Genomic DNA, 16,880 nt, shown 5'->3' on the forward strand with positions numbered 1-16,880 from the left:
GTCCCTCTGCTCACAGTGGTCCCACCTCCTAGTTCTCTGGCCCTCAGCGGCGCCCGATACCACTCCCTTGGTTCTCAGTTTCTCAGAGGGCTTGGTGACACAGTCTAATATCTGGTCCAATTGTTAGAGTAGCAGCCGGGGTGGAAAACCATGCACGCGTGTTATCAGAGGCACCGAGGAGACTCAGGGCAGCGTGGTGGGGACAGATTTTGGAGATTTGCTCTTTGTCACAAGGGCCCTAGGGGCTTCCCAGGTGGCTCAGTGGTAAAGAATCCGCCTGCCAGTGCAGGAAGACTTGGGTTCAATCCTTGAGTCAGGAAGATCCCCTGGAGAAGGCAATGGCAACCCACTCCAGTACTCTTGCCTGGGAAATCCCATAGACAAAGGAGCCTGGCACGCTACAGTCCACGGGGTTGCAAAGAGTCAGACACCACTGAGCATCTGAGCGCACACCCATGCACACACACGCACACTCACATGGGCTGTAAGCACCTGGTGACTTGAAGGAAGACAGTAAAGGCAGTGATGGTTGGCATAATTGGTTGTGGGGTTTTAATGAAGCAGAGATATCCAGTTACAGGGCAACAGAGCCTGCTGTAGGATGAATGAGCAGGAGCAAAACCCCAACAAAATAAAGAGGGAAAAAATGGCCTCTGTCACTCGTACCCCTCCTCCTTTCAGGAGCACCGTTGGGGTCTCCTTGGTCGCGGCCTCTTTCAGGAGTCCCTGCTTCCTGATCCCGTTCAGGGTTGCAGTTCTGTTTTCCTCCATTGCTCCCTCTTTCCTTAAGCCAAGCCTGCCATACTTTTCCCTCCCTCCCCACACACAGCCAAGCTCTGGGTGAGCCCTGGTCTAGTTCAGTCCCTCCACAGATGGATTCCTCCCCAGGGAGGATGGTGAGTCCATCCAGGTGAAGAAGATGCTGTAGCAAGACAACCCCAGTGGTCCCAGAGCTCCCTGGTCCCCCCTCTGACTCCTGGGGTCAAAAGGCATATGGGAGAATCCTCTGCTTTCTTCCCTATGGGGTCAAGGGCCTGCAGAGTGATCCCCCTGCCTCTTCGCAGAAGTAGAGAGCCTGTCTCATCTTCCTCCTACAGGCATTGCTTCTCTCTGGATTTGAAGTAATTTGATAATTTGCGTTTCCAGCTCCGTGTGTTCTGCAGATCCTATTCATTTCTTTTACATCTTATTTTTTTTTCTTGGGTCTGTCTCTTGTCTTTTCTTTTCGTCTGTGTTCCATCCATGGGATATGCAGATAGCCCTCTTCCACGTAAGTGCCTCTTCATACCTCATTACCTGTTTCTAGAGTGTTAACATCTGCTAGTTCTAGTTTTTTAATTTAGTTCCAGTCCCTTTCGTCCCCTAGAGGCTGGAGTAGATGATGCCGTCCGGGCCCTAACCACACTGACCTTAGTCTAGTTGTACTCTTGTTAATGTCTGTAGGTTACTCCAAGAGGCTAACACTCGTCCTGTTTTAGAGCATGCAAATTTTTTGTCTTTTGAAATTGTGTTTATTTATTAATTTCTGTGTGTGACGATTGCCCTGTGGCAATATTTTGCTGAGCCAAGCACAGTGGAGGTCTGCAAAGGGCCTCTGAATAAGGATATGGCATCATCTCACCATTAGCCGGGACGCCGGAAAAGTAACCACAGCCTCTCCAGGCCTCTATGCAGAATCCCTGCATGGTCACGAGAACCCAGAAGGCCTTTCACATTTGCTTTTAGGAGGTGAAAGAACTGAGCTCACTGCACCTCCCTTTTCTGTCTGGCAGGTGGTAGCTGAAAGGCTCTAGGAGCGTGGGTGGGGGACCCCACGCAGCATGAATGGGTTTGCATCATGGGCACCTCCTGCAGGGGAGTTAAGCCGCCAGTTTAACTGGTGAACTCTGTTCTTTAGCACTAGGTTACTTGCAACATGTATTTCCATGTTTGGGAAAATCCACCTGCAATATAGGAGACCCAGGTTCAATCCTTGGGTCAGGAAGATCCCCTGGAGAAGGGATAGGCTACCCACTCCAGGATTCATGCCTGGAGAATCCCATGGACAGAGGAGCCTGGTGGGCTACAGTCCATTGAGTCGCACAGAGTCGGACATGACTGAACAACTTAGCACGCACACACACAGCCAGCTACTTAGTAGCAGTATTGCCAAGAACAAAGAAAGGGGGTGATTCTCCCCAAAAAGGACATCCTAATTTTGTAAGTTGGAAGTAGTGGCCCTGGAAGCGGCAGTAACTGGAGCGTCCCTGCTGCTCCAGGAGCAGAACTGTGGTCCGGTCTCTGCCTGCATAGGTGTCCCCGGGCTTCACGTCCACTGAGGCTCGGCTTCTTCCCAGGCTGAGCTCAGAAGGGTGGAGGGAGGTCTTCAGCAGCACATTCTTTTCATGCAACGCTCCTAGCTCCTGACAGGCACTCAGGGAAGCTTATCTTTTTGAAATTTATTCAGAAATATTGCAGCACCAGCAGTAGCTCAGTATAGGCATCCTGAGATATTGAACAAGGGCTAAATCTACTCTCTCAGCAGAGTCAGTTCCTGAATGAACCAGTTCTGGAAGGAGTCTGATAGAGTGGAGGGGGGTTGGAGTTGTCAGTGAGGACTGACAGCTGTCCGCTCTGGGCCGACAGCTCAGCTCTGCCCTCAGAGCATCCAGAAGGCACAAGGGCACCTTCCTCCTGGATCTTTAACCCGGTCTTCAGGTGCCCACTCCTCTGGGTTTTATCCATAAACAGAGGCTGGCTTAGTAACGTCACAGAGAGGCAAGACCTCCTTCTGAGTGTCTACCCAGTAACTGGGGTTTGAGTACTGAATCTGAGTAACTGGGTCTGGAACTTCAAAGGTTGTAAGTGGTTTTCATTCATTGCCAGCCCAGCCTTCTTCAAGGTGAGAATTTTTATAGCAGCACACTGTGTTTTAAAAGCCAGTGTTTAATATTTTTTTAAAAGAAGACCTCTAGATCTTATTGTTTGTTATCTGCCAGTATGAAAATGGATGATTAACCAAGCAAGATTCCAAGAAGTCCTTTGGAAGATGGTGGGGTCAGTCCTTCATTCCAAGTCAGTCATGAGTAATACAGCAGTAGGCATTGCTACTGACAAGGAAAGTCAGTTTTCTCAATCACCTAATTAAGTTATGGTTTAAAGAATTAAAAAGCAAACCTCTTTTAGACAAAGAGAACACGGCACAGTTTTAGAGTTGAACGTGAATTAGAAAGCAAACCTCTTTTAGACACAGAAAGCATGGCACAGTTTTAGAGCTGAACGTGATTTTTTTTCTAGAACTTGAGCAGGGTGGGAGATGATTATACTCTCACTGAAGTTGATCGTTATGGTCTTCCCTCGCACCTCCATAGCCTTCCTAGGGTTGAAGTGAGGGTCTTGTTCAAAAGGTAACCTGTTGTGCCTAAACCCATCCTGAGGAAAGGTTACAGTTGGAAGGAAGATGCCAGCGTTTCCCACTGCCAGGACAAAACCCAATTACTGCTGCTAGGAAGTGAGGATAAGTTTTTGGAAGGACCTTCTCTGAGTTCTCCCTCTCATTCCTTGAAAGGCACAAAGGTTATCTGAACTTAAACAAGATCAGCCATCAGTTTAGCCGCAGGCTTACGCCAAGCCCAAGAACCAGGGGCATCTGAGGCTGGCTCATCTCACTCACAGACAGTGCATCCACCTCCTATGATATTGGGATACAGGTGCACAGGCTGCTTCTGGGGCCCTGTGGGCCCTGGGTACACCCTCAGGTCTGACGAAGAGACAGGTCAGGGTCAGCAGGAGCTGGCACCCTGGACAGAGTTGATGCTGCTGGCTCTCTGAGTTGGGAGGTGTAGGGAGAGCCATTTGCTCATCACTTGAAGTTACTTGAAATGTCTCAGTATTAGGGTTGCTTCATGATTCCTTAATGGTCTCCACCACCTTCAGGGGCATGAGATGGGCAGGTGAAACTAGCCAGTACCACCAGTATCTCGAGGACTCCTGCTTTGGAGCCACCCAGTTAGAAAGCCTGGCTTACCTGTTGGGAGGTTCCTCTGTTTCTGTGAAGCCAATGAAAGCCGAGGCTCCAACGGGACAAATGAAACTCCAGCCTGGGAAGATGTCCCTGTTTCATGTATTTCGAGGCCTGGTGTCTGCATGCTGTCAGGAAGGCTCATAACCTCTGTTTGCCCCGGGAGGGGCTTCTTCCTTCTTAGAGCTACTAAAACCCTAAAGAAGTGACATGATAATTTCTTATGACTTTCCTCCATGGTTGAACCACACACCGTCAGAATCTCGTTGCCTGAATGTTGCCTCTTCAATTGCTTCTGTACCAGGAAGTGAAATAGACATTTTCTTACAGGATATAAAGATTGCAAGTGAGTCTCTACTTTTTAAAAGTGGCATCTTGAAATTTGTTGTTTCATATTTTGCCCCTTAGATGCCACATGGCAAATATGTTAATGCATTGTAATGTATTGGGATTAAAGTATATAAAACCCCATCCCTCAGCCAGAATAATATGGACAACTGTACATACAATTAAGCCAAGAAAATAAAAGAGAAAGAATGAGAAAAAGAGAGATATACACTTTTATTAGAATTAACCAGATTGTCAAGTAATGTTGAGTTAGTAGCCTGTCTTGCTCTGATTCCAGCGACATTGCTCTGGATGGTTTAATGAGGTAACCTCATCTAGAAGGTAAGAGAAAGACCTAACCATGAGCATCAAGACAGGGTTGGAGATAGGGTGATGTTTTTCCAAATTTTTATCTGGCTCTCAAAGGGGCCTGTTTTCTGTGACTGTTGATGGAACAGCTTCTGAATAGTTGCCACTGAAAAACTAAAGATCCATTCAGTGTCCAAAATGTCTCAAATGCACCATTTCTTAAGCTTCACCATGCAGAGAGCTGGTGAGCATTACGTGGTTAGTCCCAGTCCCTTCAAAGTGCCCTGGCTCAGTGTTGATTTGCTTGGTCCTCCGCGCACACCGCAGCAGCCGGAGCATCACACTTCCTAGGGTTTGGAGCACAGCAGTGGCTGCCGTGACATCCAGATCCCAAACCATCCCGACCTTGCCCAGCCACAGCATTAAGGAAGACGACTGTTTCTGTTTTATCGGGACCTTAAAATCAGAGAGTGGTGTGCACACACATTTTGCAATATGTATGTGCCATCTGTGTAGGTGTCTGCCTAAATGTAAACACATGAAGAGGTAGGTAACATCACGGCCAAGGTCATTTTCCCCTTTTCTGTTGGTTCACCTTAAGCTGGGGGCCAGGTGTCTTTCCCTCCAGACATCTGATCCTGTGGAGACAGCTGCTGAACTGCCTGCGTGTTTTCACAGGGTTGGAGAGCCCTGCAGCTGTTCCTGGCCTGGTCCCTTCCTGAACCGCAGGGCTGGGCCACCGCTCAGGCTCAGGGTTTGAAGTCAGAGCGTCCTGCTCTCTAAGGGGCTGTAGGCCACCTGTTCTCCTGCATGGAGTTCTTTTTCCCGCTGCAACTCACCTCAGCTTCTCCTACTGACACCCCTGGCTTGCCTCTTCCATTTTCCCCTTCAGTGTCCATGTGCCTAGATGATCTTTTTTTTTTTCATCTTCATTTTTCTTTCCTCAGCAGCTCCTGCTAGCTCTTCCACCCCTGTTCCGTTGTCTCATCTGGATAGTGAGTATCATTTCCATCTTCCATCTCCCTGCAGGTGGCTCTCTGCCAGCCACAGTGTGTCTGTCTGGCGTGATCTCCTCCACCAGGTGATAATTCCACTCTGTTGGTGGAGGGCAGCGCTGGGTTTTAGAGGAGCAAATGAGATGAGACGTAGGCATAGGGCTGCTCAGATACGGAGAGGGGAGTGCAGCTCTCCCCCCAGGAGGAGGTGCGTGGAAAGCATTGCTCTGGACAGAAAATCTCGCAGGCAGGCTCCCCAAGGCTATGGCCGCCCCAGCCCGGGCCTCCAGATTTGTAGTCAGCTGATTATTTAGAGAAGCCAAATGATTTTGCCAAGAAAAATGTCAATTCCACAGGGTCATAAGAAATGTTTGGGGTGTTATGTTTTCACCCGGCATTTTAATTGGCACAGTTGGGTTCAGACGTTGAAATTAGAGAGCAAGGCCTGTAGCTTTTGCTGTCTCCATAACTGCATACATTTCTTGTAAATATTTGTGGGAGAAGAAACAGTGCCTGCTTGCAGATGTGCCTGGCAGAAGGCATTAGACAAATTATTTAACCTTTTACAAGGGAGCCTTGCTTTTCTTCTAAAACAGGAGAAGTCATCACACCCCGCTCCCAAATAACAACAAACCTAGGGTTGATCAAGCTGTTTGCCACCCGGGAGCACTGTCACTAAGCCTGGCAGTGGTGTCACCTGGTCAGCCTCCGGCTTTGTCACTGTGTCTGAGCCTCTCTCATTTACCACCTCATTTCACTTGGCTGCCCTGTCCTGCTGTTCCCCTGAGTCCTCGGGGGTGGGAGCACCCCAGGCCTACCACTGCTTGCAGCGATGAACGCAGTGCTCCTAGGGGAAAGAGCAGGGAGACAGCAGCTGAACAAGACCCAGGGTGGCATGGCAGCCAGTGCTCAGCGCGGTCAGTGCAGCAGGCAAGGCCGCTCAGCTGGCCGTATCCCTGCGGCACATCAGAAGCCCTGCACTCGGGAGCAGCCTCGGGAGTGACCGGAGCCCCAAGCCAGAGCCCTTTGTGGCATCTGTCTGACTTGAAAACAGCCCCCTGCTCTTGCACTGCTTGCCAGGCAGTGGACTTGAACAGTAAGAATTCAGCCACCAGGTTCAGCTCCAAGCTCTCCTGATTTGGCATGCAGTTCCCTGACCTTGAATGAGTCACCCCACCTCTCTGAACCTCAGACTCCTTATCTCCTGCTTACTTTGTAGGTATTTATGAAAATCAGAGTTTAAGTAGGAGAAATACAAGATACAATGCCCAGCATGCAGTAGGTGGAATTCGTAGTAAGAATAAATAAGAGTTACATTATTACTTGCCATCTGAGAGTAATTTGTCAGCAAAACCTCTGGTAATCTATTTAAAATATCTACATTCATACTGATAAACCAGGGAAGAAGGAAATGAGAGCATACCTCCTTTACCATCTCTTTTTTTTCTATAACAAGGTCTTAATATGTATAATACACACATACATGTATGTATCAGTAAATTTAATTTATCTCTATTCTCTTTCACCTTTCTGTGCCCTTTCCATCCTTCATGTTTCCATAGCAACCTGGCCTCTTCCTGCTCTTACAACCACCGAAGCATCTAGTGAGTAGAGAGCTTAGCTGCCCTGGGCCTGACTGCTGCTTGTGTAGAGTGGACTCTTGGGTCCCAGTGCTGCCCCAGCCCCCTGAGTGTTGAAAGCAACAGTTGTGCATGCTTGGAGGCTCCTCTCCTGGTGTGGGTCCCTAAGCATGCTGTCTGCCCGGCCAAGAGAGCAGAGCTAGCATCACCGGAAGATGGGTGACTCTTGAAGAGAGCTGTGTGCACAAGGAGACCTTTCCAAACTTACCTGCAAGTCTAAAAACAGAAAAGGGTTAGAGAAATGCTGAGAAGACAAAAGGAGAGCATCTCTTCCCAGCTTTCATTGTCTCTCCACCACAGAGGTGTGCGCACACACAGATACACACACAGGGACACACAGGGACACACAGACACAAACACATGCACACAGACACATGCACACACAGACACACTGACACGTGCACAGACAGATACACAGGCACACATGCAGAGACACACACAGACACGTGCACACACAGACACAAACACATGCACATAGACACATGCACACACAGAGACACTGACACATGCACACACAGACACACACAAGCACACAGAGACACAGGCACACAGAGACACACAGGGACACACAGACACACGTGCACGCACAGACACAAACACATGCACACAGACACATGCACACAGACACACTGACACACGTGCACAGATAGATACACAGGCACACATGCAGAGACACACACATGCATACACACACACACAGAGACACAGACACACCCAGAGAGACACAGACACACAGAGGACCCCACACACACAGAGACACACACATGCTCACACACGCATTAAAACAGAATACCTGAAAGACTGAAAATAAGGGGAGGAACAGGAGAGGCTGGCTGCCTGGGGAGAGGGAGCGGTGAGGCAGGAGGGAGCCTCTGCTCCTTGACCACACGCCCTCATTTGCTCCCGCAGAGAGAGGACCACCTCCCTCGTGCTAGAAAAATTGTGGCTTGAGAAAGCACCACCAGGCTCTCTCAAGTTTGTGTGTTGAGAGTCCAGTTGAAAGTTCTGGAATCCATCTCCTAATGGTGGAGTCAGGGCCAAACTGTCCCATCTTTCCCGTCGTGGAAAACATCACACTTCATCACAACCTGAAACGTTCCGAACTCATCTTTGTGATGCTCTAATGAAGTGCATTTGTGTGTTAGGCCTGAAAGCCCTAACAAGCCAACTGGAGCATGTGTGTGTGTGTGTATGTGTGTCCATAGTTGTATGTGAGTTTTAGATTTTATAATATTTCTGAGTACACAGGGAAAATGGCATGCATCCCATTAAAGGCAGTCAGAGCAGAAGGCAGAAAGCAAGAATGCAAAATATGGCTCCCACTCCACTCTGTGGGCCAGGGTTTCTGATGCATAATTGAACAGAGAAGAAAAGAGTTCCTGCGTGTTGCATGAAATGGTTCTTTTTTCTCCTGCAGAACATAGCTTAGAGTCTGCTTTCTTGGTGTTCCCTCCGTATGTGTGCTGCAGTGAATTTTAATTCCTGATGCTTTTGAGGTTTCGTTTTGTCAGCAGAGCAGGCAGGCGACAATGAGCTGTGCTCGCATGGGTTTAATTCAAGTGATGGGTTTCTTTGCATTTGGAAAAGGAATGAGACTAACAGCACCCTTTCTCCTGCTAACAGTGATGCCCCAATCCTTTGCATCTTGGGCACAGTATGTATGCCGTGCCGAGCGTAGCGGGAAAAGGCCACACAATGTCCTTGTACAACTCGGGTTGTATTTAAGATGTCTCACTGTAGGTTGGTCTTCTCTGGAAGTAAAACACAATCTTGGATCCAGTTTTTTGTTATGGAGGAATTAAGTGTCTCTCCCCTGATGTAGGTTTCATTTTAAAATATCAAGCATGTCTGCCCACAGATCAAATGATGAGTAGTGACATCCAAAGAGAAGAAAGTTTGAGTCTCCTTTATTTTGAACCACTTGACTACTGACCCAATTGTAAGTCCCAGTGGTTACTGGGAGAATAGAAAGACAGACTCGGTTGAGCAGCAGCCCGTGTTGAGCGTGAATGTCTTTCTAAACTGCAAGGCAGAATGTAGCACATGTGAACTGCAGTGGGGCCAACAGCAGAGTAGCTAGAAGCATCCAAAAATCTGCCCATTATCGGTCAATAGGGGTGAATATAAACAGTGTCTTTCTCTTTTTGCTTTCTGTGTGTATGTGTGTATGGATCCATTTATGAGTGAATGAAAGTACTCTGCTGGCTCAGACGGCGAAGAAACTGCCTGCAATGCAGGAAACCTGGACTTGATCCCTGGGTCAGGAAGATTCCCTGGAGAAGGGAATGGCTACCCACTCCAATGTTCTTGCCTGGAGAATTCCATGGGCAGAGGAGCCTGGCAGGCTATAGGCCATGGGGTCGCAAAGAGTTGGACACGACTGAGTGACTAACACTTTCACTTTCAAATAGAAAAAGGAGAAACTGCTCAGTTGTGTATAATTCCTGCAGACACCCGTGGCTGGAACATGCCGGATCCTATGCAGCGTCAGACAATGAGAAGCGAACGCTGTACCAGCCCACAGTGGCGAAGGCCCTCACTTGATTGAAGCATTTCTCTCGAATCACTTTTAAACAGTGGTGTGCTTTGGGCAGAAACGAATCTTCACCTTGCCTCTCTGTCTGCACTCTCTGTTAGTTAGCTTCTACTAGTGACAGCCAAACACCCCTTGGCCTGTGCAAGTGAAGATGGGGAACCCAAAAGGCCTTTATAAGAAACACAGTCACACAGTGAAAACTCAGATGGAAATAGAACACAGGTCAGAAGGGAATGTAGGCATACCCAAAGAAGAAAACTGCTTTTCATTGTAGAAGTCACATTCATGTCTTATCCATTCACTGCAAGTCTAAAGAGATGACTGTATCCACAGCAAGCGTGTGTCTAATGTCCAACTCTCGGCCCGTTGGGCCAGCGGTTCAATTTCTGCTGTTGACAGAGCTCTGACCTCAACCCCCAGAAGGAAACCTATTCCCTTTCCTCACTGGCCTCTTTTTTATTATTATTATTTTGCTAGAATCTTTATTAGACTGCTTCATGGTTCTTTCCTTTTTTATTTTTTACTGACTATAGTTGCTATACAATATTATAAATTACAGGTGTACAGTAGAATGACTCACAATTTCAAAGGTTATACGCCATTTGTAGTTATTGTAAAATATTGTCTCTATTTCCTGTGTTGTACAGTATACCCTTGTAGCTTGTTTTAAACCAAATAGTTGGTACTTGTTCCTCACTGGTAACCCTTATGCTAAGTGAAATAAATCAGACAGAGAAGGACAAATACTGTATGATGTCACGTGTATGGAGAATCTAAAAAACACAGCAAACTAGTGACGATGGCAGAAGAGAAGCAGACTCACAGATGCAGGGAACAAAATAGTGGCCCCTCCTCTTAGATGTGTCCTGATCAGGGTGTGTCTGGCAGCCCTTGGGTAACCTGAGTAGACGAACAGAGAAGGAAGAAGAGATTCCTGGCCACCTTCTCTGCCTGCACCCAGCAGACTTCCCTCGGTCCACAGCCCCCTACTCATCGCTCCAAAGGAAACATGAAATGACGTTTCTCAATGTAATATGATATTTTATTCTTCCAGGGCACCCAATCATGCGACTCTTCCTTCCTGACCATGCTCTGTTTCATTGCCCTTGCTTCCCAAGGATGCCGAGACATTTCTGGAATCTGTGAACAATAACTTGCCTTTTTCTTCTCCTTCAGCAGTCTCCTGGATTGACTTTGGCATCCGGGTCCTGGCAGAGACAACTCCCCATTTCAAAACAAGTGTCCATGCTCCTTGGTGTGGTATTAATATGCAGTGTTGCAGCTGTATCTAATGCTTATCGGTGTTGTTGTTAACCAAATGCTCTTTATGATTTAATAGTCTTCTATTTCTGGGCAGTTTTACTGCCCTCCCAATGTTTCTTATATATGCTGCTAATTTAATTTAATTTCTCCTTTTATTTAGTCTGTGATTTTGTTGTTGATTTTTCTCCCTGCCCATTGTTTACATCAGTTTTTAATTTTTTTGTATTTTCCATGTGATCTCCTCCACTTTCCTTTCAACCAATCATGTGCGTGCGTATCATGTGACTTTGTCATGTGGCTTGCATGGTGCTGATGATGTCGTCCACGCTGGTGAACAGAAGGTAAAACTCTTTGTTCTGAATCATGAAATAAATCTGGGACCACAGCCTGGCACATAGGGCCCACTCATTTCTTCCTGTCTCGGATTTCCTAAGCGAACTCATTTGAGAGATTTCCTCTTGTTCTCAATGCACGTCCAAAATTCATCAACCTTTGGAGCCTTTAGATGACAATTTGATACCAAGACAGCCTTCAATTTAATGTGTTGCTTCAAGAAATCTGGCTACAGTAAAATCACTTTAACCACAGCCGAATTTGCACCCTTGAATTTTTACCAGATAGTTCATAAACTTTATTTCCCAGAAAGTAATGTTGTAAGTGAGCTTTATAGCGTAGTTATCTCACTTTATCCAGTAGTTCTCCAAAGCACAGTTGTTATAAAATGTCACATTTCCATGAAAACATAACATTGAACACCTACAGAGAGAAATGTGTCCATCACAAAGGTTGTATTTGCTTGAAACCAGTGAGAGTGTTTCATAAAATTCATGCAGATTGAGGACTTTCTGAAATGAGAGATTTAAGAATTTGGAATTAGAGCAGTTTGGCTGTAATGGCCAAGATATCACTTTGCAAGTGACCTGCCACCCGCCCCAGGCAGGAGGAAAGAAAAATCAAAGCAAAAGTCATTTAACAATTACCATGACTGAAGATCGCCATGTAATCCGAAAGCATACCATTGACCCTTGCAGCAAAGGAAATAAACTTATAGCCTAATTAAGCTCAAAGGAGTGACAAAATAATTCGTTAATATTGTGACTGTCACAATCCTGTAAATGCATTTCTTGCTTACCATGACCGTGACAGGAAAATGAAGCCTCTGCTCACAGCTCCGCCCAAGTAAAATCAAACACCCATTCAAACCTGCCCTGGGAGTCACATGCGTGCCCTTCCCTCCTAACTGGAAATGTGTACTTCACATCACAACCTGAGACACATATAGGCTGCGATGATCACAAAAGCGAAACTAACACCAGTAACCCCCCAGGGTGCCCGTGCATGCCAGGGGTCCCCGGCGACCTCGCTTCTCGGAGAGCTGATTGGGCGACATCCACACGAACAAGACCATCAGCCGCTCGTCTCGCATGTGCCCTGTCCCTGGTCTGCCCTGTGTCCCGTGCGCCCCACGTATGTGAACCCTGTATGTGGCACCCGTCACCCTGCACACTGACCCGTGTGAGGACTTCAGCTCTCTGGGCATGGCCACAGAGCCCCAAGTCAGTCCCATTTACAGTCAGACTCCTGGAAAGGATCTTGGTTGGGAGGGTCCTCATTTTCAAACAAGAGGATGTTCAGCATTTACATCATATGAAATAAAGGAGGGATGTCCCCGAAGCTTCCCAGGTGGGCTCTGGGAAAGAATCTGCCTGCCAATGCAGGAGCCGCCAGTTCGATCTCTGGGTCGGGAAGATCCCCTGGAGGAAGAAATGGCAATCCACTCCAGTATTCTTGCCTGAGAAATCCCATGGACAGAGGAGCCTGGTGGTCTACATTCCACAGGGTCTCAAAAAGTCAGACAAAACTGGCCACACATGCATGGTACCAGGTGTGGTCCCCAAGTCAGGGAACCTCTGTTATGCTAAGAACTTGGACCTAGCTTTAAAAATTACCTTGATCTGTGAATCTTAAGGCAGAAGAAAAAATGCTGGGAGCCTACAATTGTCTAAACTCCCAGTCCCACTCCAAAAATGTGGTTTCAAGGGAGAAAGGCACTTTTCAGACTTGAGATGACTGCTCAGATGCTGAACCTTCCCCCTGGAAGCTGAAGTATGAGCAGATAACTGGATTGAAACCTTAGTTTCTTCTTTAAACCCAAGTTTAGTCATTTCTGTGCAATGCTGTGATTCAGAATGAAGCACAAGATAGAAGCTAATTCACACCTCTGAGGAGCTGTCTCTTGCAGACATTTTAAGCGAGGCTAGAAATGCTTGAAGGTGTTCCTTGCAGCTGCCCTAGAAACACACCTTAGCTGTGGTCTTAGCTGTCAGTAGGAAATGTGGCCAGTACTAAAACACTGGGAGACTGTGGAATTCCGAAGCGTGATCACCCCCTCATCAAATCACTCCTCTTCTGCCTTTTGCAAGGGGGGCAGGCAGAGGACTGTTACTCAGATGAGCAAGACACAGCCGGAAATGGCCCTTAGTAATAGAATGGAAGGGAATGGAGAGGCTGGAGCAAATAAAATTCACAGGGGAGAGAAATAAAACTTAGTTAGGGATGGTTCCTCTAGGCTTAAGCAAGGCTTTCAGGTGATGAAACTCAGTGTCCACTACCCTCCACCACCACCCCGCCAAATTGCCTAGGATGTGTTTAATGTATGCTGGATGTATGCTGGATGTTCTGTGCACCTTCAGTTTCTGTCCAGAAGAGGAGAGATGAACACGCATTGAGCACCAGCCCTGGGTCACATGGACCCTGAGCCCACAGAGCTCTGCAGGCAGGGTCCATGACAGGGAAGCACAGACGCATGGCCCAAGGGCGCAGGCATGGGTTTGCTGGAAGCAAAACTTTGAGCCCCCTGATGTCAAAGTTTATTTCTGCTACCACGGCATCACATAACTGAAGGGCCTGCTTCCTCTGGTGACTCCATCAGCTACCGAGGACTCTGTGTAAATGGGACTCCCCTCCCCACCAGCATGCGTGTGATGAGACGCCCCCTGCACCCTCCCTGCCCTCCCGTCCGCGTGCAGCATGTTTGAGCATGGATCCCTCCCCACCCATTTATAATGATCTTTTTTTCTTTAGCTACTGACACTGACTCGTACTAGGAAATGCTGATTCTGATGAACTAAACTCTTTTAACACCCACTCTTCCTTCTTAGATTGAAAACATCACTAACCATCCCTTCCACCCCCTCCTTTATTTTTTACAGCTGTGTGTCTGGATTGCCACGGTCTCTGGCAGGTCGACATAGACTTTTCACGAGGGGTTCTGTTCTAATTGCCTTTATTCCCAAGGATTCCCTGCACTGGTGGTTACCAGGGTAGAAAGCTAGCGTGAAGGGACCAAGTCAGTGACGTATATCAGCCCGAATCCCGTGGGCAGAGACTGGGGGCCATGGAAAGTGCCCATTCCCCTGGGGTTTACCAGGAGGAGGGTTGAAACCTCCCAGGAGCCTCATGCTTCTTCATAACTCACCTAACATCCAGGAACTAATGTTGGAGATGTTCACAACCCCCGCCCCCCTTGTGGCTTCGGAGGCAGGAGCCAAGTTAATCGGTGGTGATGGCAGTTATTTCTGTCTTTAACTTCCTCAGCCTGGATCAGCCTCATAACCACAAGCCATACCTTCGTGGTCATATTTTCTTTTTAGGATGATGAAACAAAGATAATTGATCAATTAATCTGTTGGTGTTTTCATGACACCCACGAGAAGGGATTTGGTATTTCTGTGGTTCGGTCCGTCAGAGTTCATTTATCACTGTTTAACTTGCCCTCGGTAGCGCCAAGCCTCCCCACCCTACCCCCAGCACTCATCCACAGTTCCTGAGAAAACTCACGCTGGAAAGCTTTGTGGACTGGGTGCCTCCGTGAGCATGGCCGCAGAGAGCCAAGCATCTTTTCTCTGTAGAAACAAGGGAGCTGGCCACACCCATGACCCCTCATTCTGTACCCCAGCACGCCTCAGAGCCAGGGACGAGGATGATGAAGGGTCAGGTCACACTAGCGCAGTGAATCCTTGACAATTAGGAGAAAAGTGTTCAGGAGAAAAAGAGTGCTTTCCTCCGAAGGCCTGGTTTGGGGGAGCGGTGCTTGAGCCAAATCGGTGCCTGCCCAAGCACTGCCGGCCACTCTTCGGGTGTAAGAAAACCACCTCTGACTAGAATGGCCAGGTCTGCTGCCAAAGCACCATCAGGGAGGTTCTGAGGCTCCAGGATTGTGTGTGGTATAGATCGCATTGTTCTGTTTGACATTAGGGCTAAGAGGTTGGTCTGAGGAAGGAGAATTAGTGGTCTGATAATTAATCCTGATTCCCTTTGGTAATTTGCTGGTCCCCCTAAGGCCCACTCAAACTTCTGACCTGGTGGTGTAATTTTGAATATTCCTGAGTTGGAAAAATCAAAGAGGTGCATCAGATCAGCTGCATCATACGTTTTGGACTTCTTAAAACCAACACTTTAAAATCACTTATAAGAAATAATCAGTAAGGGGGAAGAGGCATTAGGATAAACGGAGCAAACAGTATTGTTAATGCCAGGCAATCTTATTTGATAGTAAAAGGTTCTAATGCAGGCCCTATGCCCATTATTGGGTTTTCTCAGAAGCCCCTGTGGGGTCCTGATGAGAGAGAAAGCAAAGGCAGTGAAGAGGGAACCCAGGTCCAGCCTGTCTCAGGGAGGCCTGTCAGCCAATTAGCGTTCCATTCAGAATGCACAACTCTCGGTTCTTGAGCTCTTTGAGTGAGAAGTAGAATATTGTTTTCCTTCCAAAATTCACAATTGCTGTTCAGAGGCCCTGGGCTTGCTAGAATTTTTGTTGTGGGATTCAGATATCCAGCAGTAGTTTGCTGATCCCAAGGCTTCTGCTGACTCGGGGAAAGACATGAAGCTGACTCTGATTTTAGGGCCCAGTAGCACCGTAATTATAAATAAGAACCTACAATCTGCATGGCCAGAAATACACATCTCAATTATGGTTTCTAAGGGGAATTTATAGGACCTGCCAGGAATATTTTTGACTGTATGTGGTCTCTCTGGTACATTCTTTCTTTTTTTTTCCTTGCGTACATGATTTGCATTCTTCTAGAAAATACCAGAACTGCCTGATATTTTATGTTTGTTATCGACAAGGTTTATTTTTACGAATACCACTGTTTTAGTCTTTACATAAAATATTTGGGGAAAAAAATTTGACTCACAGTTAAAGCTAAACTCAGAGGGTATAATTAACCCCAGGGGTTTTCTCAGAGCCACCTGCCGATTGCTGCTGAATTGCAAACCAACATTTACAAATAATTACAATATTGGTTTTGCTGAAATTACCCATAATGATTTCAATCAGAGCATCCATCTCGGAACAGAGTGCATGTTGCTGCTGCTGCTGCTGCTGCTGCTGCTGCTGCTGCTATGTTGGGACGCTCTAAATAATTTCCTCTCTTAATGTGTTCAATAAAGCAGCCAGCCTCCTGAATGCAGGCCCGTTTCTTTGGTGTCCCTCATCAGGCAGGGCTGGAACATTCTCTTTGCAGAGAGCTTAGGAAATCATTTCTTTCACCCCATTTCTAATCTTTAAAAATATTGGCTACCAGTGAACATTTGAAGATGAATAAGGCAACTGATTAAACAAATATCACTCTTTCCACATCTGTGTGTACTGACAGCAATTGCATGGCCATAAAGTTAGTCATAATCTCTATGATATTAGTCCAATAGGATCTGCCTTTAGAAATACCATCATAGGAGAAATTAGATTTCTGTACAAGGGCCCCACAATTCAAAGAACTGAATAAGAATTGAGTAAGGTTTTTCAC

General features: G+C 47.1%; 1 protein-coding gene across 22 annotated transcripts in view; it reads left to right on the plus strand.

Moving 5' to 3' along the window:
• NCAM1 (neural cell adhesion molecule 1) overlaps positions 1 to 16,880 on the plus strand; it is a 367,664-nt gene that overhangs the window by 325,052 nt on the left and 25,732 nt on the right. For 11 of the 22 annotated variants that reach the window (XM_060399278.1, XM_042232922.1, XM_060399283.1 and 8 more), the window contains one exon: positions 1,256 to 1,270. The exons of the other annotated variants lie outside the window; for them this stretch is intronic. In XM_060399278.1, coding sequence (XP_060255261.1) covers positions 1,256 to 1,270 — 15 coding nt within the window. The remainder of the gene's footprint in view (positions 1 to 1,255; positions 1,271 to 16,880) is intronic. 22 annotated transcript variants of the gene reach the window in all.

This window comes from Ovis aries, chromosome 15 (assembly GCF_016772045.2).
Source record: "Ovis aries strain OAR_USU_Benz2616 breed Rambouillet chromosome 15, ARS-UI_Ramb_v3.0, whole genome shotgun sequence".
In the NCBI taxonomy this organism is placed as follows: domain Eukaryota; kingdom Metazoa; phylum Chordata; class Mammalia; order Artiodactyla; family Bovidae; genus Ovis; species Ovis aries.